Source organism: Microtus oregoni, unplaced genomic scaffold (assembly GCF_018167655.1).
Source record: "Microtus oregoni isolate MIOR12 unplaced genomic scaffold, Mior012 000027F_ref0000203, whole genome shotgun sequence".
Lineage (NCBI taxonomy): Eukaryota > Metazoa > Chordata > Mammalia > Rodentia > Cricetidae > Microtus > Microtus oregoni.
Window position 1 is genome coordinate 31,790,127 of NW_024543086.1, and position 26,368 is coordinate 31,816,494.

At 43.6% G+C, this 26,368-nt stretch overlaps 1 protein-coding gene across 5 annotated transcripts; it reads left to right on the plus strand.

Annotated features, from left to right (window-relative positions):
• The first annotated feature begins 1,927 nt into the window (after nucleotides 1–1,927).
• Nucleotides 1,928–14,542, plus strand: Mpv17l (MPV17 mitochondrial inner membrane protein like). 5 transcript variants are annotated; one of them, XM_041676366.1, is made up of 5 exons: nucleotides 3,384–3,777; nucleotides 6,318–6,388; nucleotides 7,908–7,974; nucleotides 11,318–11,347; nucleotides 11,891–14,542. In XM_041676366.1, exons 1-5 carry the CDS (start codon nucleotides 3,468–3,470, stop codon nucleotides 12,025–12,027), a joined length of 615 nt encoding a protein of 204 aa, XP_041532300.1. In that variant the 5' UTR covers nucleotides 3,384–3,467; the 3' UTR covers nucleotides 12,028–14,542. The 5 variants fall into 5 exon arrangements, with proteins under 5 accessions (XP_041532304.1, XP_041532300.1, XP_041532302.1 ...); XM_041676368.1 differs by having other exon boundaries at nucleotides 11,751–12,001; XM_041676370.1 differs by lacking the exons at nucleotides 3,384–3,777; nucleotides 7,908–7,974 and adding an exon at nucleotides 1,928–1,994 and having other exon boundaries at nucleotides 11,751–14,542.
• Nucleotides 14,543–26,368: the final 11,826 nt, after the last annotated feature.

A 26,368-nucleotide genomic window follows, 5' to 3' on the forward strand; every position in this document is an offset into this window, starting at 1 on the left:
GCTCAATGGTTAAGAGCATTGACTGTTCTTCCAGAGGACCTGGGTTCAATTCTCAGTACCCATATGGCAGCTCACACTGTCTGAAAATCCAGTTCCAGGGGATCTAACACCTTTATACCAATGAACATAAAATAAAGTTAAATAAATCATAATTCTTTTTTTAAAAAAAAGAGTTGCTGTGTATTGACGGAGGCTACTCATTTGTTTCCTGGCCATCCAGACTCCTGAAATCTGTAGTCAGAGGCTATTCATTTGTTCCCAGCTGCTAACACCCGAAATAATCACACAGAAACAATATTATTTGCAATACAGTTTGGCCAATAGCTTAAGCATATTTTTTAGCTAGCTCTTATATCCTAAACTAGCCCACCTCCATTAATCTGTGTATCACCACAAGGTCGTGGCCTACTGCCAAAGTTTCAGTGGGCTCCAGCAGAGGTGTCTGTCTCCTGTGGCAGCTACATGGTTTCTCTCTGACTCTGTCTACTCTCTCTGCATCTCTGTTTCGATTTCCTGCCTAGCTTTACTCTGTTAGCCATTTTCCAAAAGCAGCTTTATTCTTTAACCAATAAAAACAACACATAGATAGAGGGACCTCCCACATGAGCTGTGGTCATGGTGTCTCCTTGCAGCAACAGAACCCCAAATTAAGACATTCCTCAACTTGCTTTTTGATCATAGTGTTTCATCATACAATAAAAACCATAACTAAGACATAACACATAACATAAGTAATAAACAGATATGTTGCTGAGCTAAAAGCTCGCCTAGCTGGGGAAAATCTGACAGATTCACTTAGGACCAGTGGTAGAACAATGAGAGCACTGGAAACCGGTGAGTGGGCAGTATGGAAAGTCAAGGCACAGACATTGGCAGAGAGAGTCCCAGGGGCTGAAGAGGAAGGATGAATTCGTTTCTGTGCACTGTGGTAATGATATTGCAGACTAGGGTCAATAGAAACATATTTTCTTATAGTTCGGGAAGGTGGAAGGCCAAGGTCAAGCTAGATCTATTCTGAACCCTTTCTTTTACTTATAGACACAGAGTATCACCTTCTCCCATCCCTTTTAGTTCTCCTCTCCCCCACTTCCTCCTTCCTTTTCAGTTTTTTCTCCGCTGCCTCTCTGTGTCTGTGTCTTTCTCTCTGTGTGTATGTATATACAAGTGGACATGGCATGGCATGTGGGAAGGTCATAGGACAATTTGTAGGAGTCAAATTCCTACAAATTCCTCCTTCTACCATGTGCATTCTGGAGAAAGTACCTTTCCCCCCAAGCCATCTTGCTGTCCTCCATTTTGGTTTTTAGAGTCAGAGTCTATATGGTCCAGGCTGGCCTCAAACTCATTCACTGTGTAGACGATACTAATCTTGAACTCTTAACTCTATGCCTCTACCTCTCAAGTGCTAGAAATACAAGCAAGGACACCATAACCAGTCCAAATAGCCAGCCACCCATAGTTTTTCTTCTGTGTGAATCCACTATGGTGTCTTTTGATAAGTCTATTTTCTCTTATGAAGACACCATACAGATTGTCTTGTCTACCTCATGACCTCATTTTTACTGGGTCACTTCTGTAAGGTCTTTGTTTCCAGATATAGTCACATTCTTAAGTACCAAGAGTTATGGTTTCAATGTATAAATCAGGCTAGGAGACAATTCAGCTTATAAAAATAACTCATAGGTAGGAACAATCTTAGAGAACTGGTCTATGGCTCGGACTGAAGTAGGTCAGCAGTGCGGCAGCTCAGGGTGAGAGAAAGGGACTTTCTGGCACCAACTTAAGGAAGATCAGCATGTAAATGGGTAACTCTATTACAACAGCTCCTATTTCCTTGTTTGGATAATCTTACTATGGTTATGCAAGATGTCAACACGTGGGGAGGATTGGGAAGAGAGTATGTGGTGACTGGGCACTGTGGCAGAAGCAGGAGGATTAGGAAGATGAGGCTAGGTTACTTGAGCCCTGGACGCAAACAAAACAAAAGATCAAAGGTATGTGGGAATTCTTTGTATTTTTTGTTTTTGTTTTCTTCAGATGGCATCTTGTAATATAGCCTAGGGTGGCCTCAGCAGCTCCTACCCCGAGTACAGGAATGACAAGGTCTGCCATCACATCCAGCTTCCTTTCTATAATTTTGCTACATATTTTGAAGTCTGGAATTATTTCAAAATTAAAACACTGAGTTAGTGAGAGGATTTAAAAGATTAAGGCACTTGTCTCCAAGTCTGACTGCCTGAATTCAATCCCAGGATTTATGAAGTGGAAGGAGAGAACTGCCCTTCACCACTCGAGGACCCAAGTTTAATTCCAGCACCCCCGTGGTAGCTAATGATGTGTGTGACTCTGTGGAAACCTGGCGTGATATTAATGTGCAGGCAACACACACACTAAAAATAAAAATCAAAAATATAAACAAAAGAAAATATCCTTTAAAAGGAGTTAGATTTTTTTAAAGAAAGGAAAAATTAATATGTTGAACAAACAGAAGAGAGGAGCGATACTGAATGAGAGACTGGCTATCAAGGAACGAGGAACAGGCAGGAAAAGGGTCAAATGGGTTGCAGAACGTCAGTTTCTAACTGCTGCCCATATGCCTTCTCACCTTTGCTTTTGGAGCAGGTACCATAGGTCTCCAAACCTGTTTGGGGGTGGCAAGGGTCACTGAGACACAAGCTGAAGTGGGGAGAGTAGTCGATACATCATCCAGTACTATTTCATTCAGGAAATGTCTCAGCCTAACCTTTGACGTTTGGCCCGTAGTGACGTAGAAAGGCTACGTATTGTGTGCTAAAAGAATGAATTCCCTGCATACAAGCATCTCAAGTACATTGACACTTTGGTAGCAGAGCTAGCTTGCTTTTTTCATTTTTATTGCAATAGTGGGAAACTGAAGCCGGGGCTTTCTGCACTACTACAGAGCTTCTTTTCAGCCCCACATCTTTAGAAATAGGATTCACGTGTCACAAAATTTAAGTCCACTTTAAGTTGGACCCTGTGGCCCAAACCTGTAATCCCAGAACATGGAAAGTGGAGGCAGAAGAACGGGAGTTGAAAGTCGTCCTCAGCTAAATACGGAGTTGGGGCTCAGTTTGGAACACATGAGATCCCCTTTCAAACAAACAAACAAACAAATTTCGATTTTAAAGTGTAGGAGCCGCTGGTTTTTGGCATATTCACAAAGTCGTGAGGTCATCACCAATGCCCCGGTGGCAGCCACAGTTCTTACAATGCCCGGCCTTTGGTAATGACATTTCTGCTTTTTGTCTGAGCGCCTCTCCTTCTTCTGGAGATTTCTTGTAAATTGCCCAAACTGGGTGGACCCCTTATGCTGCAGAGGCTCCGCCCTCCCGATGGCCAACCGTGACGGGATTGGGCACGCGGGCTGGGTGTGCATAGTGATATCCAATCGCCCTGGCGCCTGCGGCTCAATCAGGTGTGTAGGAGCGGAAGGCACCCTGGGCGGTATGGCGAGTTGGTGGCGTGTGTTTCCACGCGCGGCGCAGCGCTATCCGTGGCCCACCAACGTGCTGCTCTACGCCGGCCTCTTCTCGGCGGGTGATGCGCTGCAGCAAAGGCTGCGGGGAGGCCCGGCCGACTGGCGCCAGACACGCCGCGTGGCCACCCTGGCCGTAACCTTCCACGGCAACTTCAACTACGTGTGGCTGCGTCTTCTGGAGCGCGCGCTGCCGGGCCGCGCGCCGCGCACGGTCCTGGCCAAGGTGCTGTGCGACCAGACTGTCGGTGGGCCCATATACCTGTCGGCCTTCTACGTCGGTGAGGGGCCAAGGCGCAGATCGGAGTCTGGGATGGGGCACTACAGGCCCGGCAGGAGGCTCGGGGAGTGGGGAAGATTGGGGATCGCAGAGACCTGAGATCAGAAACCACTGGGGCTGAGGCAGGAGGTGACAACTCTGCGGCCAGGGAGGCAGGGCTGGAACGAGGCCTTGAAGCAGCAACAGGAAGACTGGATATTAGGGGATTTAAGGTTTCCTTGGGGAAGAATTTGGGGGCTGCTGGCCGGAAAACTGGAGATCCAGCGTGCCAGGGATTCAGTGGGTTGGTGTCAGAGCTGAGATGCTAAGGTGTTCAAGAATGAGTGAGTAAGTGAGTGTGGGGTCTATTTTCCTCCAGAAAAGGATACATCCAAGAGACTTTGGCTTAGCTAACCTCCTAGTAGCTGCATCCTTGTGCTCTACCTGTTCTGGGAAAACCACACAGCCAATACACCAATTCAAAAATGAGGGGATCGGTGACTCTGGGGGCAGAGCGGGTGGAACCTGAGATTACAGAGAAGTCATTTCCAGGGCCTTAGTCTTGCTTGGGCAACAAGAGTTCCCTGAGGTGAGGGGCAGGGAGTCACAGGGAGAATGGGAGGGGGTTGTGTACCTGAGAAGGAGTTCTCTTCACGCTGGGCTGGATGGCTTGACCCTTGGTGCAGTGACGAAGGGTTAGTCAAGTCCTGTGACTTGACAGGCTAGATTCCTATTGGATCTTTGAGATATCACAATACTAAGGTAATACGAATACAATAATAAGGCGGATACTCTCACAATTCCCATGCATGTTACAGAATGAGGAGACATGGATGGAGGGATTTGGAAGTTCACCAGAAGACAGCATAATCCAGGCTTCAGCCATGTTCTTCATCTTGATGTTGGTAGTCATAGTAGGAAACTGGGAAATGGTGCTGTCCCGGAGTGCGGGAGACACCTAGGGTGAAGGCCTGAGGCCTCTGATATGATCACCCCCTCTGGGTTTTTGCTGCGTCTTGCTTCCAGATTTGTGGTTCAGTCTCCCTCCTTCATGTTCCAGTGAAGGGGAACATGAGCTCCTTCAAAACTGATGGTCAGGGCCTGCACCTGGACACGGGCTTGCTGCCTGCCTCGCTAAACACTTCTTTAGACAAAGCCACGCTGTGTAGTGTTCATGGCAGTCCTCCTGCCTCAGCCTCTTGCTCGCTAGCTTTCCAGTGCCACCATGACTAATTAGCTGTAAGGCAGTCATGTGACGTGCTGATGTAAGGACTTAGCATTAACTGGGTAAGCAGGTCACAGTACTACAACAGTTGCTGGGTTCTGTCTTGTGTAATTGACTAATAACACACTCTTATTCCCACCCCCATCCCCCTAAGTGCACAATCAGGGCTGTCAGAATTTTTAAGGGTTGTTTTTACACACCTTTAATAGTAAGGTTCTGGCTCTATTTCTCGAATGTTAAACTCTGCTTAGAATATACTGATGGGAAAATTGTAGTTGCTGGAATGTCCAGGGCCCAGTAGTTTGTATCTTTAAAGGAATGAAGTTAGGTGAGAGTTTGTTAGAGTGTGGGCTTACCATGCTGGAGGCCCCAGGTTTAATCCCAGCACAACTTAAAAAGAACAAAGGAAAGGAAGGAGAAGAAAGGGGGGAAAGGTTAATTTGTTGTTGTTGTTGTTTTCAAAGTTGGTGCCAGGGCTGCAACTCAGTTGGCAGAGGGCTTGGACTCTGGACTCTGCTCCCAGCAACACATGTCTGGGAATGGTGGTTCCCACCTGTACTTTTCCAGCACATGAGAGGCAGAGACAAAGGATCAAATCATCTTTGGCTATCTAATAGTGAGTTTGAGACCAACCTGTGATACTTGAAGTCCTGTCTCACAAAACAACAAATGAGCTGGGTGTAGTGGCTCACACCTTTAATCCCAGCACTCGGAGGCAGAAACATGTGGATCTCTGTGAGTTCGAGGCCAGGCTGGTCTACAGAGTGAGTTCCAGGACAGCCAGGGTTGGAGAGATGACTCAGCAGTTAAGAACAGTTGTTCTTGCAAAAGGCCAGGCTTCACTTTCCAGCACCTACACTGCGGCTTGCAACCTTATCCACAGCATGTGGTATACATACTTGTGAGGAAAGACACCTGCTCCTAACCCTGACCACCGTGGAGCCCACAGGGTGGAAAGAGAACTGACCTCAGCACGTTGTTCTTTGGCCTCCACACTTGGGCAGTGGCAAATGCAAACACACAATAAACAAATAAATGTGAAATAAACACAAACTAGAAAGACACCAGCGAGCTCATTATCCAATACTAGGATTAGTTTGCATTTTGTGGATTCTTTGTTTAGATAAAGAATAATTCTGCTATAACTTTTATACCTGGCTATTCTTACTTCCTACTTGGTGTTCCTTTAAATTCGGTTTTAAAACAGATATTTCTGTTTTCCTGTTGGGTCAACAGCCACATAGTGAATGGTTGGAACTGGATGTGCCTGGATGCTGTTGGGATGAGACAGTGGTCGTTCTGCTTCTGAACTCCTTCTGTTATGTTTCTGTAAATAGGTATGAGCGTTCTCCAGGGAAAGGATGACATATTTTTGGACCTGAAGCAAAAATTCTGGAATACATATAAGGTAAGGCTGGCTTTTGAAAATCTAATTGTATCTTTTTAAATATTTTTAACATTTGTTGAGAAGGCTCATTGGGTAAAGGAGTTTGCTGCCAAGCCTGAGGACTCACATGGCCACTCTCACAGTGGTCCCTGAGCTCCACGCACATGCGTGAGCACCCCCAACAGTGATATTATTTATCTAGTGGAATGATGGGGCTTAGGAGTGTGGGAGATCTCTCCTTCACTGTGTGGATTCCAGAGGTTGAACTCAGGTCCTCGGACTTAGCAGCAAGCTCCTTTCCCCACTGAGCCATCTTGCTGGCCCACCTAGGTTTTTTTCAGTCTCTTCCCTTCTTCCCCCTTTCCTTTTCTTCCTGCTTTTTTCTTCCCTCCCTTCCACTCTCTTTTTCTTTCCCTTCTTCCCCCTTTCCCTTCCTTTTCTTCCTGCTTTTTTCTTTCCTCCCTTCCACTCTCTTTTTCTTTCCCTTCTTCCCCCTTTCCCTTCCTTTTCTTCCTGCTTTTTTCTTTCCTCCCTTCCACTCTCTTTTTCTTTCAATACTTCCCTCTTTCCTTTCTTGAGCAATGATCTCTATAAATTGACCAGATTGGCATTCAGTTCACTTAGCTCAGACAACCCTGAAACTGGTGATTCTCCTGGGACCTCAGCCTCTGGAGGAGATGGAATTACAGGTTTATGCCACTAGGATGGACTCAAAACAACCATGATTAAGTTAGACTTAATCAACTTTGGTTGATCTGGGAATCCAATATTTCAAAAAGCATTGTCTCAATTTTGTGACATTTTGTTTTAATTTGAAAATGAATATCTCATGATGTCACCCAAACTAGTTTACAACTTTTGGGCTCACGTAACCTTCCTACCTCAGCCTCCCAAGTACCTGAGACTGTAGGTCGGTGCATCTGCTTCTCAGGGACAGGAAATAAACACTGTCGCTGCATTCAGGCAGGTGTTCACGATGATTTCTTACTTCATTAGATTTATTCTGATCAGCAATCACAATTTATTCAATAGGTTTCCAAACCTATTTGTAAAACAGGAATTGTGGTCAGTGGGCCGTCAAGGTATCGTCCCCACTGTTGGTGCAGCGATGTGAGTGTTCTGTTGAGTCCTGTGAAAGAGCCTTCTCCATGTCACCGAGGTGTTTCCCAGGCTTATTGCTAGTGAAGCAAATCTACTGCTGTGTTCTTTCTTCAGGACAAAGGTCTATATTGAACCAACGCTACCCATGCATTCAGTGAGGGCTTGTCTTCAGGCCTGGCAAAGTCAGTGACATTTCTCAGCTTTGACCCAGCACTAGACTGATTCAACTAATAATAACAATCAGATAAATTGTCAGGATCCCAAAATATATCGCTAATGTCTTACATGTACTTAGTCTCTGTCTGGGGTAGAGCATCTTAGCAGTGCTGAGGGTAGAGCTATAGCTTGGAGGTAGAAGTGTTTGTTTAGTGGAGGGGTTCTCGGTTTAAAGACACAAAAGCCAAGACACTATGAAGCCACATTGAGCTGTCACTTGCAGTGTTTCCAGGATCTTCTGGTGGATGGATCTGAGCCCAGAACCAGCAATGTCCATTTGATGATTGAAGGTAGGCTGGAGATCTGAAGCCAGAGAACCCCAAAGTCCCCATAGTTAGAGACATTTCCTGCAAGGAAGGGGTTTAGAACTCTTTCTACTTCTCTTGGGGTAGAAATTGTGCCTCTACAGCGTCCTTGGAATGTGACTTCCTTGTCCTTTATTTTTTTATTTTTATTTTTTTTTGGCTTTTTGAGACAGGGTTTCTCTGTAGCTTTGGTGCCTGTCCTGGAACCTGCTCTTGTAGACCAGGCTGGCCTCGAACTCACAGAGATCCGCCTGCCTCTGCCTCCCGAGTGCTGGGATTAAAGGCGTGCGCCACCACCGCCCGGCCCTTGTCCTTTATTTTAGAAGGGAGTGAGGTTTCCCATTATATCAGATTCAAGAGAGATACACACATATGACATGTTTTATTAATTTAAACATGTATTGATTTTGTTGTTTGTTTTGAAACAAGGTCTCACTTTGTAGCCCAGGCTGGCCCAAACCTACTCTGTACTCAAGGCTTGTCCCCAAATGTACAGTAATCCTTCCTCAGCCTCCTGAGTGCTGAGATTATAGGCGTTGTTGGCTACCACACTGTGCTGTATGTCAAATGTTAGAAAGAAGAGGAAGCGGAATTGGCAGTACAGGTCATTGGTAATCTCTTCCCTTAGTACTGCCTTGGTGCAAGACCTAGGATTCTTGGCATGCCTTATGTCTTTATTTCCTTTCCAGCACTGGGATTAGACCCAGGTCCTCACATACGTTAGGCAAGTAACCTATCACTCCCTACCTACCCCAGTCTATTATTGTTATTATTATTGAAATTATTGTCTTATGTAGCTAAGGCTATTCTTGAGCTCATTATGTAGCTGAGACTTGAACCCAGAGATTTGTGAATGCTAGGCAAACATTCTACCAACTGAACCATATCCTCAGCCCTATTTACTTATTTTTTTTTTTTTTTTGCAGTGGACCCCAAGCATGCTAGACGTGCGTGCTACCCATGAGTTATACCAAGCGTTTTTTTACCAATCATTTTTGAGGAAGTGACTTACTAAGTTTCCTAGGCAGATGTAGAACTTGCAATCCTCCTGCTCAGTTTCTCAAGTAGCTGGGATCACACAATCTTCCAAGTAGTCTGAGCCTCTTTCTCCTCCATTCTCTTTCCCCTTCCTTCACCTTCCCTCTTTCCTACAGTGCTGGGGCTATCATCCAGGGTCTTGTGCATGCTAGGTACTTGTGCACAGCTTAACCTCTGCACCATTTCTGACTACCCTGCTGTGCTGAGTACTGTGTGGTGAGTCTTCCCGGCCCTAGTGTTCACCAGGTGCCACTCAGCTTTGGACTGTGAGCAAGGGCGGGCTCTTCTGTCCACTTCTTTATGGTGGGTATGTACTCTGGGGTCTTCTTTATGGTGGGTATGTACTCTGGGGTCTTCTTTATGGTGGGTATGTACTCTGGGGTCTTCTTTATGATGGGTATGTACTCTGGGGTCTCCTTTATGGTGGGTATGTACTCTGGAGTCTCCTTTATGGCTGGTGGGTGTGTACTCTGCAGTTTTTTTCTTCCAGCAGTTTATAATTCATTGTGATGTTTAATTAATTTTGATGCTTGCAAGCATTCCAGAGTTGGCCAGTGGAAGGTCCTTCAAGCTGATTTCTGTGTTCCTGCAGAAAAAATCCTGTCTTTCACACACACACACACACACACACACACACACACACAACACACCCCATACATACTCTACCTCCCAAGTGCTAGAATTAAAGATTTGCCAACTGGCTCATGTATATATTTTATTTTTTAATTTTATTTATTTTGATTTTTCGAGACAGGGTTTCTCTGTAGCTTTGGAGCCTGTCCTGGAACTAGCTCTTGTAGACCAGGCTGGCCTTGAACTTACAGAGATCCTCTTGCCTTTGCCTCCCAAGTGCTGCCATTAAAGGCGTGCACCACCACTGCCTGGCTCGTGTATATATATAATTTATTTATTATGTACACAATATTCTGTCTGTGTGTATGTCTGCAGGCCAGAAGAGGGCACCAGATCTCAGTGCAGATGGTTGTGAGCCACCATGTGGTTGCCGGGAATTGAACTCAGGACCTTTGGAAGAGCAGGCAATGCACTTAACCACTGAGCCATCTCTCCAACCCCTCATATATATATTTTTAAAAATTAATTATTGAAGTATAGTGGCTCATACTTATAACCCCAGCACTCAGGAGGCTGAGGCAGGAGGACACTATTAGTTTGAGACCAAACCGAACTGTAGAGCAAGACCCAATTACAAAAGCAAATAAATAAAAAAATGATTTTAAAAATTAAAATGTTGGCAAGATGACTCAGTAGGTAAAGGGGCTTGCCACCAGGTCTGAGAACTTGAGTTCAGTCTCAAAGACTTCTGCAAGTATCTTCCGACCTACCTACCTATACACACACACACACACACACACACACACACACACACTAAATATATGTAAGAAGAAATTTTGTAGTGTCAGCTAATCTTGTTCTGTACCAAGAGATAGCATTCACTCAGGAGGCAGAGGCAGACAGATCTCTGAGTATGAGGCCAGCCTGCTCTACAAAGCAAGTTCCGGGACAGCCAAAGCTGTACAGTGAAACCTTGTCTTGAAAAACAAAAACAAACAAACAAAAACTGTTTCTATTAGCCAGGTGTGGTAACACATGCCTTTTTGTCCCAGCAGTGGGAGACAGAGGCAGGCGGATCTCTGTGAATTCTAAGGCAGCCTGATTTATAGTGTGGGCCAAACTCCAGGCCAACCAATGACACCATAGTGAGGCCCTATCTCAGAAAAAAATTTCTTTTGATTTGGAATATACTTTGAATAATTCACTGATATAAAACGTATAATATGGGGCTGGAGAGATGGCTCAGCGGTTGAAAGCATTGCCTGCTCTTCCAAAGGTCCTGAGTTCAATTCCCAGCAACCACATGGTGGCCCACAACCATCTATAATGAGGTCTGGTACCCTCTTCTGGCTAACTGTATAAATAATAAATAAATAAATATTAAAAAAATATATATTATATTCTGATACTCACTTGGAAATTATAATATATAAATACATGTGATTATTTAAAAGTGTCTTTTGCTTCCAGAATCTCATGCTGACTTTTCATTCCACACTTATAGCTAACAAAAGGTGTCCTCAGTTACAAGCTGTGCCTTAAGTCTCCACCTGCTCTATTTGCAAGGTGTCAGGAAGTCTCCATTTCATCAGCTCAGAGTGCAATCCAGTCCTTGCTGGGCAGCCTACATGCCTGACATTTCTAGTGTCTTATAGAATGAACTCTGCTTTTGTTTTGTAACTAGACAGCATTCTAATGTGGGCTTTCTTTATTCCAGAGTGGTCTGATGTACTGGCCCTTTGTGCAGGTGAGTGCCAAGCTATAGCGAATCTGGGGCTAGAGGCTGGAGAGATGGCTCAGCCATTAAAGGCTAGGCTCACAACCAATAATAAAAGAGAATCCGTGGCGCACGCCTTTAATCCCAGCACTTGGGAGGCAGAGGCAGGCGGATCTCTGAGTTCGAGACTAGCCTGGTCTACAAGAGCTAGTTCCAGGACAGGCTCCAAAACCACAGAGAAACCCTGTCTCGAAAAAACCAAAAACAAAAAAAAACAAAAAAAAAGAGAATCTGGGGCTGGGCCTTGGCTCAATGGTAGAGCATTTGCCTGTCATGTGCTGGGTCAAAAGTTCAGTTCCTAGCGTGGAAAAAAAACAAAACCCAAAACAAACTGTTACCTATGCATTCCTAACAGACTCTTTCTACACTACAGCTGACCAACTTCAGCCTTGTCCCTGTGCACTGGAGAACAGCGTACACAGGACTGTGCGGTTTCCTCTGGGCCACCTTCCTGTGCTTTTCCCAGCAGAGTGGTGACGGCACAGTGAAGTCCGTGTTCATCCTCTTTCGCAGGAAGGAGGCGAGCGACAGGCCCCCAGAGGAGTGAGGAGTCCAGGACCCCTGTAGAGACTCGGTTTTGTGTCTCCATTGCTCTCGGTCACCTGCAGCAGGCCTGCGTCACCAACCAATTATTATGGGTTCGATCATGAAGAATTCCTTTTCCATAGGCCAACTTGTTTTGAAATTATCAATGATTTTTTTTAACTGTTATCCAAACCTTTCCCATTCATTCCAGCCTGAAAGTCTTCCTTCCAGGTTTTCACAACTCTAGTGCTTTGGCTAAAATTACAAGTGACAGGTGACATTTTGAAGTTATTAATATTTCTATTCTAATATTATAAGGTCAGTTGAGTTTTAAAAAACCTCCAGTTTTGATTGTTTATATTTCTAGCCTAAACTCAGGCTATTTCCTACACATGTTAGGATCAAATTGCCTTTTGTCCTTATAGTTCAGTTCCTATGTATATAGAGTTCAGTCAAGACATTTGAATAATAAGTCTCCCCAGATACTCGATAATAATTTATCACATCAACACTGAAGTTCTTTGTTTGTTTCTTTTCTGAGGCAGAGTTTCTGTCCTGGAACTGGCCTCGAACTCACAGAGATCCACTTGCCTACGTTCTTTAAGCAGATGCTTTTATCTTCAGAAAAGGAACAGTGTTGGGCATCTTCTGGATAGAATACTTATTGTTACTGTCTATTTTTTAAAGGTAGGGTCTCTCTTTGTGTAGCTCAGGCTACCTTGGAACTCCGCCTTACGCATGCTGAGGTTATAGGCATGCACCATCATGCGCCGTCATGCCTTGCTCTCCCGCTGTTCTTCCATCCAAGCACAGCACTCTTTAATTGATAGCTTCCAGCTCTGCAAAGAAAAAATTGACCAACGCACCCTCATTCCTACATATAGGAAATAAAATATTTGATTTCTTAATTACAGTAAGTGAAAATTCTAGAAAACAAATTATTTCCTTCCTCTCTAATCCATATTGTATTAGTGTACACGGTTTGCATTAGTCCTCTCGCCTCTGGGAGGATTACTTTTTCTAAATGCTAGGACTACAGACATGAGCCACCATGCCTGACTTGTGTGTGTGTGTGTGTGTGTCTGTGTGTCTGTGGTAGTAGGAATAGATTCCAAGGTCCTGTGCAAGTGCTCTGTCACTAGCTGTACCCGAGGATGCTAACAGGATTCTTTCATAATTCAGTGCTTTAAAGTGAACACAAGAAGCATCAGCCAGCCTTTCACATCTACTCAGCTTGTCTCATCTCAGCCAGCCACCGTCAGGTTTCCAAAGTGTGTAAATAACCAGGTAGGGAGGTGTGATCGGTCTGCTCGGGAGACTCGTGGAGGAGGATCACTCCAGCCCAGGAGTTCAAGACCGAACTGGACAAAACAGCAAGTCCCTGTCCCCAAACCACAAAGATAGACATTTCAGCAGTCTCGCCTACAGATTGCCTATGGTTTCGCTGCCAATACGGCATACTTGACAGATGTTAAGATGAAAAACACTGACTTCTGAGTTTGTCTGGAGAATGTATATTTAAGATCATTTTTAGAATTCATACTTAAATTTCTAAGCAAATAATTTATATGGTTTGTGATATATTGGTATAAATTATTAGCATGCACCTTCTAGGTGTCTAAGTTATTGAACTATAATGGGTATCATTTTTTAGAATTCATACTTAAATTTCTAAGCAAATAATTTATATGGTTTGTGATATATTGGTATAAATTATTAGCATGCACCTTCTAGGTGTCTAAGTTATTGAACTATAATGGGTATAAATGCCCTTTGCATTAGGGTAGTAGTAAGAACAATTCTTGATGACTGTATGCTTTTGAAAGTTGGGTGGCTGTGGTGGTCTGCCTGTAATCTCTGGAGCAAGATAGCTTTAGCTTGACCAGCTGAATGGAATTCACGAACTCAGGGTTCAGCAGGAGATATTGTATCAATGTAGTGTTTGAATGAGAGTGGCTCATGGATTTGAATGCTTACTCATCAGGGAGGGGCACTCTTTGAAAGGATCAGAAGGTGTGGCCTTGGAGTGGGTGTGGCCTAGAGGAGGAAGTGTGTCACTGGAGGTGGGATTTGGGGTTTCTGAAGCCCAAGTCAGGTCCAGTGTCTCTCTCTTCCTGTTGTCTGTGGATCCATGTCTGCCTGCATGCCACCCTGCTTCCCACCAAGATGCTGAAGGGTGCAGGCAAAAGCACCTTGGCCCAAATACTGCCATTTTGTCTTCAGACTTCATTTTACTTGCAAGGTGAAAGAAAGTTCAGGTTCCCAAGCCCTAGAGGAACTGAGAACTTTCCAATGGCTGACCTGCCTCCTCCCTAAACCACAGAAACATGTGTCCTCTGGTTGTACACCTTTAGCTCCTTAGAAACATTGTGGCTGTTCCTAACAGGAAGAACAATGACTCTGACTGGTTGGACTGAAAGCCTTAATTTACAATGATAGAACATACATTCAAGGAAGCTCCTAATCCTGATTGGTGAAAATTGTAACTGTAACTTGGCAACAAATATTTGTGATTTCACTGATATATTATTTTTCACCACTACTGCCCCTACTTAGTGCTGTTAGGAGAGTCCTTGTCCTGCAGCCCTGATTAGTCAGTCAGCTTATGTGGTGATTTAATAAAATCTTTGGAACCTGCAAGTGCAGTCTCTTTCCTTCTTCATGGAGCATAATGGGCTAAGTGTAACACAATTATGGACCAAACCTCTGGTACTGTAAGCAAGCAGCAAGCCCCAATGTAATGCTTTCTTTATTTTGGTTTTTCAAGACAAGGTTTCTGTGTAGCTTTGGAGCCTGTCCTGGAACTAGCTCTTGTAGACCAAGCTGGCCTTGAACTCACAGAGATCTACCTTCCCGAGTGCTGGGATTAAAGGCGTGCGCCATCACCGCGTAGCAAATGTTTTCCTTTCTAAGAGCTGCTGTGTCCATGGTGTCTCTTCACAGCAATACAACAATGGCTAAGTCAACTAGCAATGTGGAGAGAGATCAAAGAAAGACATCATATGTCAACCTTTGGTCTCCATGTGCACACACATACCTGTGAATGTCCATATGCATATATGCATACTATCTTCACATACATACACACAAATATATGTAAATAGTTATATGTAATATGTGTAAATATATAGACACTGAATGTACTTAGGGGGTTGGGATGTAGCTCAGTGGCACAGCTCTTGCCCAGGAGTTATTCAAAGAAGGAGAGGAGGGAAGAAGAAATGGTGAACTGGGGCAGGGAAAGAGGGAAGAAAGACTAACGTAATATTCTCTGGCCATTCCTCAACTTTGCAAAAATGTATTGATTCTTTACAATGCCTTTGTAATTAAAAGCTATGTATAATTAGTACCTTATTGGTCATTTTCATTTGAGGGAAAACTAACAAGTTACTGTCTTATCTATATCATAGTGTGGTGAGAATTAGACCATTTGAGAGCTGGTGAAAAAAAATTTAAAGAATTTTTATTTTACGTGCATTGGTGTTTGCCTGCATGTATATTTGTGTGAGGGTGTCAGATCTTGGAGTTATAGGCAATACAGTAGTTAGCTGCCCTGTGGGTGCTGGGAATTGAACCTGTGTCCTCTGGAAGAGCAGCTGATGATCTTAACTGCTGAGCCATCTCTCCTCCCCCTGGTGAAAATTTTTGTAAGAACTAATTTGAGAGTTTGTTTCCATATTTCCATGTTTTTCTCAGTATGTGTTTGGTGGATTTGGAGAGTGCTCTCTGCCTTCAGCAATCAGTGAAATTCATCAGTTAGGGATGTGTTTGTTCTTTGGGAAAATGCAATTACTACCTGATCTGTAGCAGAAGAAACCAGAGATGCTTGGTTGGTGTGGTGGCTCACCGCTGTCAGTCACAACAGCAGGGAGACACAGGCGGAGGACTAGGAGTACAAGGTCATCCTCAAGACGCTCAAGACCAGCTTGGGCTATCTGAGCACTGCCTGAACGACAAAGTAAAAACAAAACAAAAGCCAATCTGTGGATTGCTGTGTAGCTTGGTGGCTGGTCCCTGGAGTCCTCCTCTCTTCTCCTTTTGCTCCTTGATCTTTTCCTCCCAGATTTCTCCTCCTTATTCTCTCTGCCTGCCAGTCCTTTCTCCTGCCTTGAAATTGGCAATTGGCCATTCAGTTCTTTCTTAGTCCAATCAGGTGTTTTAGACAGGCAAAGTAACACCACTTCACAGAGTTAAACAAATGCAACACATCTTAACGAATGTTTCACAGCATAAACAAATGTAACACATCTTTACTAATATTCTACAATCGTTCATCTTGTGAGAGTGCTGAAAGGTTTCTGTTCCTGATTTTTTTTTCAGACAGGTTCTAAGGTAGCCCAGGTTGCTCTTAAAACTATGTAGCAGAGATTCCTCTACTTATGTTTCTCAAGTATCAGAGTTTACTCAGCATATCTTAGAATCTGAAAGTACTGGGGGCTGGAGAGATGGCTCAGAGGTTAAGAGCACTGATTGTTCTTCCAGAGGTCCTGAGTTCAATTCCCAGCAACCACATGGTGACTCACAACCATCTGTAATGAGATCTGGTGCCCCCTCTGGCCTGCAGACATACATGCAGACAGAACACTGTAAACAAGTAAATAAAAATCTTTAAAAAAAAAGAAAGAAAAGTACCAAAGAGCTGAGCCAGATCTGCATGTGATCCATCTTTAAAAAAAAAAAAAAAGAATCTGAAAGTACTAAATTGTCATAAATGTTACTGAAACTATAGGAAAATTTTCTTTTAATATAGGTCAGCAGTCTTTAAACAAAAAGGAAAATGTGAGATTTAAAGATGTAAAGACTTAAAGATGCCTTAAAGTGTAAAGATAAACACGAAGAGATGTGTGCATCGAAGAGTTCTAACTTGTAAAGGGCACAGATAAGCACCAGGGGAACCAGGATGTTAACAGGCAGGGTTGTCTCTCATAGGAAGAGCTGTATAACCTTTTTTTCTGCCCAGAAGGCTGGGAATGGATATGGTTAACAGCTTGGTGACCTTTGCAGTATCTGTATGACTGAGCTCAGCTGATTCTCGCTTCCCCAACTCTTACAAATAGGACCAGAGGAGGATAATAGCCTATGTGATCTCTGTGCTATCCTTATGACCGAGACCACACGAGGTCCTCTGCCAACACTTTAGATGACATATGTAGTCTGCTACAGAGCCCATCTTCCTGTGCTCTGGAAAGAGTGCAAATGTAATTATGCCTTAAATTTGATTGTGCGCACAGGATTATGTTACACCAGAAAACTTTTCCAAATTATACTGTGATTAGAATGCCTAAAACAGAGGCTGGAGATATGGCTCAGTAGTTACAAGCACTGGCTGCTCTTTGAGAGAACTGGGTTCGATTCCTAACACCCTCACACAGACATGCATGCGGGCAAAACATCAATGCACAGGAAATAAAAAACCATTTTTAAAAAAATGTCTAAAATAAATTGCCTGATGTTAGACTTCTAAAATTTGAACCTACACCAGTTACCAAGTTGTTTTGAACTGGACTTCCTTCTTGCCTCATGCAAATTGACCCTCTATAGGCCGTGGTATATTCAGACATTACACACACACACACACACACACACACACCTTTGTGGTGTAGATCCAGTAAAAGCTAGTTTTGTCTAGTTCCCGTCTCCTTTGCCTGTCTCTTTTCTTCACTGAATCTTTGTTCACTTCCCCCTCTCTCCCAGCCTGGCAGACTATTTTGACCTGTTGTGAATTTCCCACAATGCATGGTCATTCTCCATTTGCATGTCTGCCTGGCCTACAGGATCAAGAGCTTCTAGAGGAAGACTGTACTTTTCACATTTGGACCTGAGGTGTTCAGGAGAGGTGAGCACCTGATGGCCACTGAAGTATGTTGACTGGGTTACTGAGGATGGTGGAGTTTCTGTCTCCATCACTTCTTCCCTCTGGTTGGTTTTAAGCCAGGACTGGTCTCTTTTTGTCTACCAACCCTCTCCTTCAGAAGCTCCTGGCTGTAGATCCAAGGACTTCTGTTGTTTCCTGGGGATGGCTTCCAATTTTTGGCCATATTTGCACACATTTCTGACTCTACCAGCATGCTGGTCTCTAAGGGTTGAGTGAAATCTCAGTATCCTGGTCTTCCGTGGATCATTGAACAATCCTTGTTCACATATGTCTGTAATGTATACAGAATAGATGTGAGCAATACCCACCAGCCTACATTTACACAGAATTCCTTAGAGGCCGGCAATGTGACTCAGAAGGTAAAGGTAATTGCTGTGTAAACTTGGCAATCACGAGCCCAATTCAAGATGGAAGGAGAGAACCAACTACTAAAAGTTCTCCTTTTAGAGGACCTGACACCTTCTCCTGGACTCTAAGGATACCAGGTATGCATGTGTTTCACAGACATACAGGCAGATAGATGAACACATAAGATAAATAAATATGTACATACATAATACAAACTTATACTACTGTTTGTTTGGGTTGGAAGCTGGCTCAGGTTAGGAACACTGGCTTCTCTTCCAGAGGACCTGAACTTAGTTCCCAGCAGCCACACCATGCAGCTCACAACTATCTGCTTTTGGTTTTGTTTGTTTATTTGTTTTGTTTTGTTTTGTTTGTTTTTCAAATGGGGTTTTTCTATAAAACAACTCTAGTTGTCCTGGAACCTACACTGTAGATTAGGCTGGCCTCAAGAGGGGCCCTACCTCTGCTTCCTAATCTGCTAGGATTAAAGGCATGCACCACCACCACCTACCGCTCACAACCATCTGCAACTACAGCTCCAGCAGATCTGGAAGACACTTCTGGACTCCATGGGCACCTGCACTCAGTTTCAAACACCACATAGAGACACACATAATTTAAGAACTAAAATAAACATTTTTAAAGGTCTCAAGGCTTGTGCAGCAGTGCCTTCTGCATGATATTAGATCACACTGTGGAACCCAAGACTGTGTTAATTAAATAAAAGCAGCTATGGGTCAGGAGTTGAAGCAGCAACTAGTTGACAGAAACCAATCCTAGGGAGTTAGAGTTCAGAACACAAATAGAGAGACACACAGGAAGTAGTAGGGAGGGACTTTGGTGTGGTGGAAGGACTCTCTGAGATGCCAGTGAAGGAGGAAGGGCTGCTAGTTGGACCTCAGCCTCTCGGAGTTACCAGGTTTTCACCCCAGCCTCTGACTCTGAGTCTTCATTGGTAAATAAAACAATAGAGATTTAGTTAAAAGCTACAGTTGGCAGCAGCTACAAGATACAGCTGTGGTGGGACTAATGTGTCTTGCCAGGCCTCGGCCTGGGCAGCAGGGCAGTGATGCCTGCACTCAGGCAGTGCAGGACCTGCACTCAGCAGCCGACTCAGCAGTAGATATAGGTGTGGCTGTTGGGCCCTCCAGCATGTGGTACAGCTGTACAGGTGAAGTCCCACCAGCCAGCCTGGGCCTCTGTGAGTACTCACCACAGCTGCCTGCCACTCGAGAGCACTCCAATCTCATTCCACATGATTCAGAGTTTGTTATTTTTTTGGTTATAACAAGTAATCAAAAATAGAAATCATCCATTGTAAGTCACACATGTCAGATCCCATATGGTCTGCCAAGCCCTCCAGCACAAGGTAATGATGAAACTGTTCGGCTATTGATAGGAAATGTGATACAAGCCTCAGAATTTTGCAGGAAACACCACATTAATAGCAAAGTCTTGAGAAAGATTATCTTCCTCTTGGCAACCAAATGTTCTACTTGTTCTTTACATAACCAGATTCTACTACCTTCAGGTGGAAACCCAAAGAAGTAAAATTTGGCAAATGACTGTTCTTCATTTTTCAGAGTTTGGGAAATTAAAGTATGTGCATAATAGCATGGTTTCAATGGGCAACTGCTTCAAGTTCTGAAAAGCTGATTCTGCAATTACACATTTATTGTAGTTATGGTCATTATAGGAATACTTGTACAAATTAAGACTGACAATGTCTCTAGTAAAATCAAACAGTTTTTTGCATATTACAACATAAAGCATATTACAGATATGCCACACAATCCTACAGGACAAGCAGCTATAAAAAGATCTGATTGTACTTTAAAAGGTAAGCTTAATAGACAGAAAGGGTTAATAAAGACCCCAGAGATAGACTGCACTATGCTCTGTTAACTTTAAATTTTCAAAATGCTAATGAAGGGCTGGAGAGATGGCTCAGTGGTTAAGAGCATTGCCTGCTCTTCCAAAGGTCCTGAGTTCAATTCCCAGCAACCACATGGTGGCTCGCAACCATCTGTAAAGAGGTCTGGCGCCCTTTTCTGGCCTTCAGGCATATACACAGACAGAATATTGTCTACATAATAAATAAATATTTAAAAAATGCTAATGAAAAAGGAATAACAACTGTGGAGAGACATTGGATAATAGAAAAAAATGCTGAATTAAATCAGCCTTTATATTTTAAAGTTGTGTTAACCTCAGAATGGAAACCAGGATATGTGTTACATTGGGGAAGAAGTTTTACTTTTGTTTCCACAGAAGAAGAAAAGCAATGGATACCATAAAGATGAATAAAAATTAGATTTGAACAGGAGAGATCTTATGATCAGGAGAGGTGATGATTCATCAAACAGTGTGGCCATTCAATCAAAACTAACTTATGAAAACTAATAAATGCCTTTCATTTGCTCAGGTACAACAAAAAATATTTTTGAATGATAATTTACTGAAGGCACAATTTCCTTACTGGCATGAATGGGAAAATGGGTTTTCTTGAGCCACATGTTTTAATTCCATGTTAGAATATTAGACTGTAGATTGCCACATGGCCCACACCATCTTGGACACTGGCTTTTGAGTTTTCTTCTTAAATAGAAAGGATATTTTTTATTGTTTGGTGTTAAAAACCCAGTAAGAGATTTAAAATGTTTTAAGTAAATTTAAAGGGTTACTACAGTTCAAGCTTGTTTTCAAAATATCAGGTAACTGAACGTGGTTCCTTTGCAAAAGCAGCAAATGCTCATAACCTCTAAGCCACAATAAAAATAAATCTTAAAATATAACAAAATGTTCTTGGACTACCAGTAAAAGTTCTTGTAGATTTAAGGTATTTGTTTTACTTCCTACCCCTTCTTTTCTATTAAAGAAAACTAGGACTGATAAGATGATTCAGAGTAAATACCATGCAGCCTGATGACCCCAGTACCCACTAGGTAGAAGGAGAAAACCAACTTCTGCAAGGTGGTCTCTGACCTTCACATGTATAATGTGAACTTCTGCAAGGTGGCCTCTGACCTTCACATGTATAATGTGAACTTCTGCAAGGTGGTCTCTGACCTTCACATGTATAATGTGAACTTCTGCAAGGTGGTCTCTGACCTTCACATGTATAATGTGAACTTCTGCAAGGTGGTCTCTGACCTTCACATGTATAATGTGAACTTCTGCAAGGTGGTCTCTGACCTTCACATGTATAATGTGAACTTCTGCAAGGTGGCCTCTGACCTTCACATGTATAATGTGAACTTCTGCAAGGTGGCCTCTGACCATCACATGTATAATGTGAACTTCTGCAAGGTGGCCTCTGACCTTCACATGTATAATGTAGCACGAGTGTAAAACAAAATTTAATATTTATAAATGAGACTACGTGTGGTGGCATGTGCCTATAACTCCAGGACTTAGCAAGTCAAGGCAGAAGAGTCAGGTCAAGGTTATTCTTGGACACACAGCAAGTTTGAGACCAGCCTGGGCTACACGATATCTTATCTTTAAACAAACAAACAAAATCTCTTTATGCCAGGGTTGAATGTCAGGTTAAGTAATATTTAAAGACTTAAAAAAGCAATGTGAAGTACTAATTTAATAGACTGAGCAAAAAAGATATAAACCCAGCATTCAGAAATAATCATCTGTTAAATTTCTGTAGACTGTTTCTTCTCTGTAATGATAAACAACACCAAAGAGAATATCTCAGACTTCTGACCAATAATGAATTTCTGAGCATAGACAGCAGAGTCTGTGGTGATGTGTAGGTTTTCACACACAACTAATGACTTCAATTTATTGAACCTGCTATTATTTATAAACACATGATGGGGGACCCACAAGGGGTAGCGGTAGGTCACCCAAGGCCTCAGTGTGTCCTCTTGGCAGGTGGGAGACCATGGTGGGTGAGTGACAGACAGATACGCTATGCAAAGAGAAAGAGTTTGGGTATAGAGTTTATTTAGTAGGTTGTGGAGGAGAAAGGGAAGGGGGAAGATGGGAATAGGAGGAAGGGGGAAGAAGAGAGAGGGACAGTAGTTACCTCTTCAGAAGAGGGACAGGAAGAAGAAGAGAGAGAGCAGGCTGGAGAGGAGGTGGGGGTGGGAATCTGCTTGCCTTGGCAGAAGGGGGGAGGTTGGAAGTGAGCGGTGATATGGGAGTCCCCTTTGTGTACTGTGATTACCATTAATGAATAAAGAAACTGCCTTGGCCTGTTAATAGGGCAGAGCTTAGGTAGGCGGAGAAGACTGAACTGAATGCTGGGAGAAAAAAAGGCGGAGTCAGGGAGATGCCATGGATTTGCTGCTGGAGATAGACGTGCTGAAAATTTGCTGTCATGTGGAGATATACAGATTAATAGGAATGGGTTAAATTAAGATGTGAGAGTTAACCAATAAGAAGCTAGAGCTAATGGGCCAAGCAGTGATTTAATGATTTTCTGTGTGGTTATTTCAAGGCTAAGCTGGCCGGGCAGCTGGGAACTGGGCAGCGGGACAAACAGAGACCTCTCCTCCTTACAGGGCCGAGCTTGTCTCTTAAAGGGACAGGGTACTCAGGTGACAGGAAAGGTCAGGAGAATGATAACAGAACCTTCTAGAAATTTTTAAAGAGCTATAATAGACATTAGCTATTTTTCAATAGTCTGCAACAATTATACCTGGCCAACCTAGTCTACATAGTGAATTCCAGGACAGCCAGGACTACTCAGAGAGACCCTGTCTCAAGAAAGAAAACCAAAGAGAGAAAGAAAGAGAAACTTGACTGGTGTGGTGACACCTAGAATCCCCGGACTGGAGGTGAAGGCAGAGGCTCATCATCCTCAGAAAGGTAGCTATTCTAGGCTAGTAGTCTGTGCTCTATGGTACTCTCCCCAAAAAGCAAAACCTGGGCTGGGCACGGTGGCACACATCCTTAACTGCAGTACTGGGTGCCAAAGGCAGGCAGATCTTTGTGAGTCTGAGGCCAGCCTGACTTACATAGTGAATTCCAGAACAGCCAGGGCTACAGAGAGCAGAAAGACATTATATATATATGGACTAGAGTGTCATTAGGTGGTACAAATCTTCCCTAGACCCTGAGACTTTTATTCTTTTGTAGACAAAGAATAAAAACCAAACAAACAATACTGTTTTATGTGAAATTCAAATTAACTGTGTTATTTTCCAGTGCTGCCTCAGGGACCGTTTGGCACTGTTTGAAGACATTTGTGGTGGTCACACCTGGAGGAACAAAGGCAGAATGTTGTGTTTTGGATGTAAAATGCCCCTCACAATCTCATGTGTTTGACCACTTGGTTCCTTCGGGAGGTTGTGAACCTTGCTGAAGGAAGACCTCCCAAGCCCTGCCTCATGTCTTTCCTGCCATGATGGACAGATGTGGACAGCCCTGCTCAACAGCTTATCATCTCTATGCTGTTTCCCCACATAGCCCACTTCCTTGTCCCATCTCTTTTGTCCCCTTTCCCTGTTAGGATCTGTTGTCTTACTTCCTCTTCTGTGTGGAAGCTTAAAGCCAAAGTAAGATTCTAAGTAAGATTCAAAGTAAGATTTGCTTAGCAGGTAAGGTGCTTGGTGCTAAACCTGATGGCTTGAGTTTGATTCTAGAGACCCATGTGGTGTAAAGAGAGAACCAACTCCTGGAAATCGTCCTCTGACCTTCACACACATGCTGTGTCACACACATGCCCTCACGCATACACACACATGCACAAACAAATACATAAAACTTTCAAACAGGGGCTGGAGAGATGGCTCAGAGGTTAAGAGCATTGCCTGCTCTTCCAAAGGTCCTGAGTTCAATTCCCAGCAACCACATGGTGGCTCACAACCATCTGTAATGGGGTCTGGTGCCCTCTTCTGGCCTTCAGGCATATACACAGACAGAATATTGTATACATAATAAATAAATAAATAAATATTAAAAAAACAAAAAAACCTTTCAAACAACAAAGGATATTGTAATACCCAGCATCCATCTTTGAAAGCCCCCTCCCAGGAGTTGCCTTGGTCCCGACTCCACCTCCGGGAAAGCCTGCCAAGTATTGACCCCTCCCCAGGGAGAGGGTCAGGATCACTCCCACAGGTTATTTAGGCTGCCGCCCAAAAGAGGAACACATGGTCTCGGGTTTTGTGGTCTCCCCTGCTCTCTCTTTCTCATCATGTTTTTCCTGGGACCCGGGGGTGCTGCATTAAACGTGGCCATCTTTTATTTGGTCTAATTTGGTCTGATTGGAAGAGAAGTTCATCTTAAGAATTATTGCTAACAGATATTAGCATCTTAAGCATTAAGTTCACCTAAAATTAAATTCACTTAATTAATTAAATTTCACTTAAATTCATAGGTGGGATTGATGGTGGTGGCACGCGTCTTTAATCCCAGCACTCAAGAGGCAGAGACAGGCAGACTTCTGTGAATTTGAGGCCAGCCTGATCTACAAGAGGTAGTTCCAGGACAGGCTCCAAAGCTACAAAGAAACCGTGCCTTGAAAAAAACTAAAAACCAAAACAAATCAAAATTTTAGGTGGGCTGGGGCAATGACGGTGCAAGCATGAGGACCTGAACCCAAACAACTCGTGTGAATGAAGCAAGCGTGGGAGTGAGAGGTTAAAGTACGCCATGAAGTGTGAGGACCTGAGTTTTAATGCCCAGCACCCACTGGACATGGTCAGGGGTATCTAGAATTCTGGTTCTTCTAGTCAGGATGGGAAATAGAGGCAGAAAATTTCCTGAAAGCTTTCAGGGCAGCTAACCTGGCATATGCATCAGCAAACAGCAGAGGTGGAAGGTCAGGACCTGAAGCTGAGGGTGTCCTCTGACCTCTACACGTTTCAGGGCAGCTAACCTGGCATATGCATCAGCAAACAGCAGAAGTGGAAGGTCAGGACCTGAAGCTGAGGGTGTCCTCTGACCTCTACACGTTTGTACTTACGTGCGAACACAGACACAGACAGACACACACATACCTTCAGAGAATAGTGGTATTTCAGGAGAATATCATGGCAATGGGGATTCACGCATCATTTTAAACTCTGAGCATGGGCCAGAGAGATGGCTCAACAGTAAGCATGCTTGCATGTATGCCTCTGATCTGAGTCTGATCCCCAGAACGCACACGGTGGAAGGGAAGAATTGATTCCTGTAAGTTGTTCTATGACCTCTGCTGTGGACGTTTGCATGTCCCCCACTCAAAATAAATGAATGCAAGTTAAGAAAAGAATCTATGGGCACATCCAAAGAGGATGTGGAAGGGAAGTTTCTCGTTTTGTTGCTGGGAATCAAATCCAAACACATGCTAGGCAAATGCTCTGTCACTGAGTGGAACCTCAGCTCCAAGGGGAAGCATTAGCTGCAAACAATAGTCCTTGGCCACAAATTTATTTTCGATTGTGTGTCTATGGGTGTATGTGCACGTGTGTGTGGTATCTGCCTGATGTGGGTGCTGGGGAACTGAACTCTGACCCTCTGCAAGAGCAGCAAGTGCTCTTAATCTCTGTGTCCTCTCTAGCCCTGGCTACAATTAAGATGGTGTCGGTGTAAATTTGAATAGACATTTGCTGAGCACATGCTCTTTTAGATTTGCTATTTGCTTTCTATTTGTTTCTTTTGAGGATTTATGTTGTGTATATGTGTGTGGGAGTGTGTGTCATGTGTGTGATGCCCATGAGGCCCTGGAACTGGAGTTTCAGATGCTTGACTTCAATGATAAGTCACAGACTCGGGTCCTCTGCATGAACAGCGAGTACTGTTAACTGCTGAGCCCTTAATTTTCTTACTGAGACAGAGTCTCACATTATACAGCCCAGGCTGGCCTTGTACTCTAGGGCAATCCTCCTCCCTCAGCCTCTTATGAACTGAAGTCATGGACAGAAGCCACCATACGTAGCGGAATTAATTTCTGTATAAAGTGTGATGGTTTCTTTGAAATTCTATGGCCTTTTGGAGTCTTTTGTTACTACTGAGGGCAGGAGAGAAAGATGGGCACTTTGGGGAACGGTATCTCACACTCAGGAGCCTGATGGAAGCCTCTCACCGTCTCAGAGCTACCAAGTACAGCACAATTAGCAGCATTTGTTGTTATGGTTGCCAACACAGAGACAATATTCCTATCATATAGTCATATTGCAAACAATAAATTTAAAACAGAAATAAGTCATGCTTAAGATCCAGAGATCAGTCTTCACACACCACCAACTTGTGACATACAGTTTTACCTTACCAGTTGGAAACCCTATCTGAGGGACCTC

What these genes read in the sequence shown, in the direction of transcription:
- Mpv17l (XM_041676366.1), top strand. Translation starts at nt 3,468, where the DNA reads ATGGCGAGTTGGTGGCGTGTGTTTCCACGCGCGGCGCAGCGCTATCCG. An exon ending in TGTCCATTTGATGATTGAAG is followed by an intron (nt 7,975 to 11,317) that starts GTAGGCTGGAGA and finishes TCTTTATTCCAG; the next exon opens with AGTGGTCTGATGTACTGGCC. An exon ending in TGTACTGGCCCTTTGTGCAG is followed by an intron (nt 11,348 to 11,890) that starts GTGAGTGCCAAG and finishes CCTCTTTCGCAG; the next exon opens with GAAGGAGGCGAGCGACAGGC.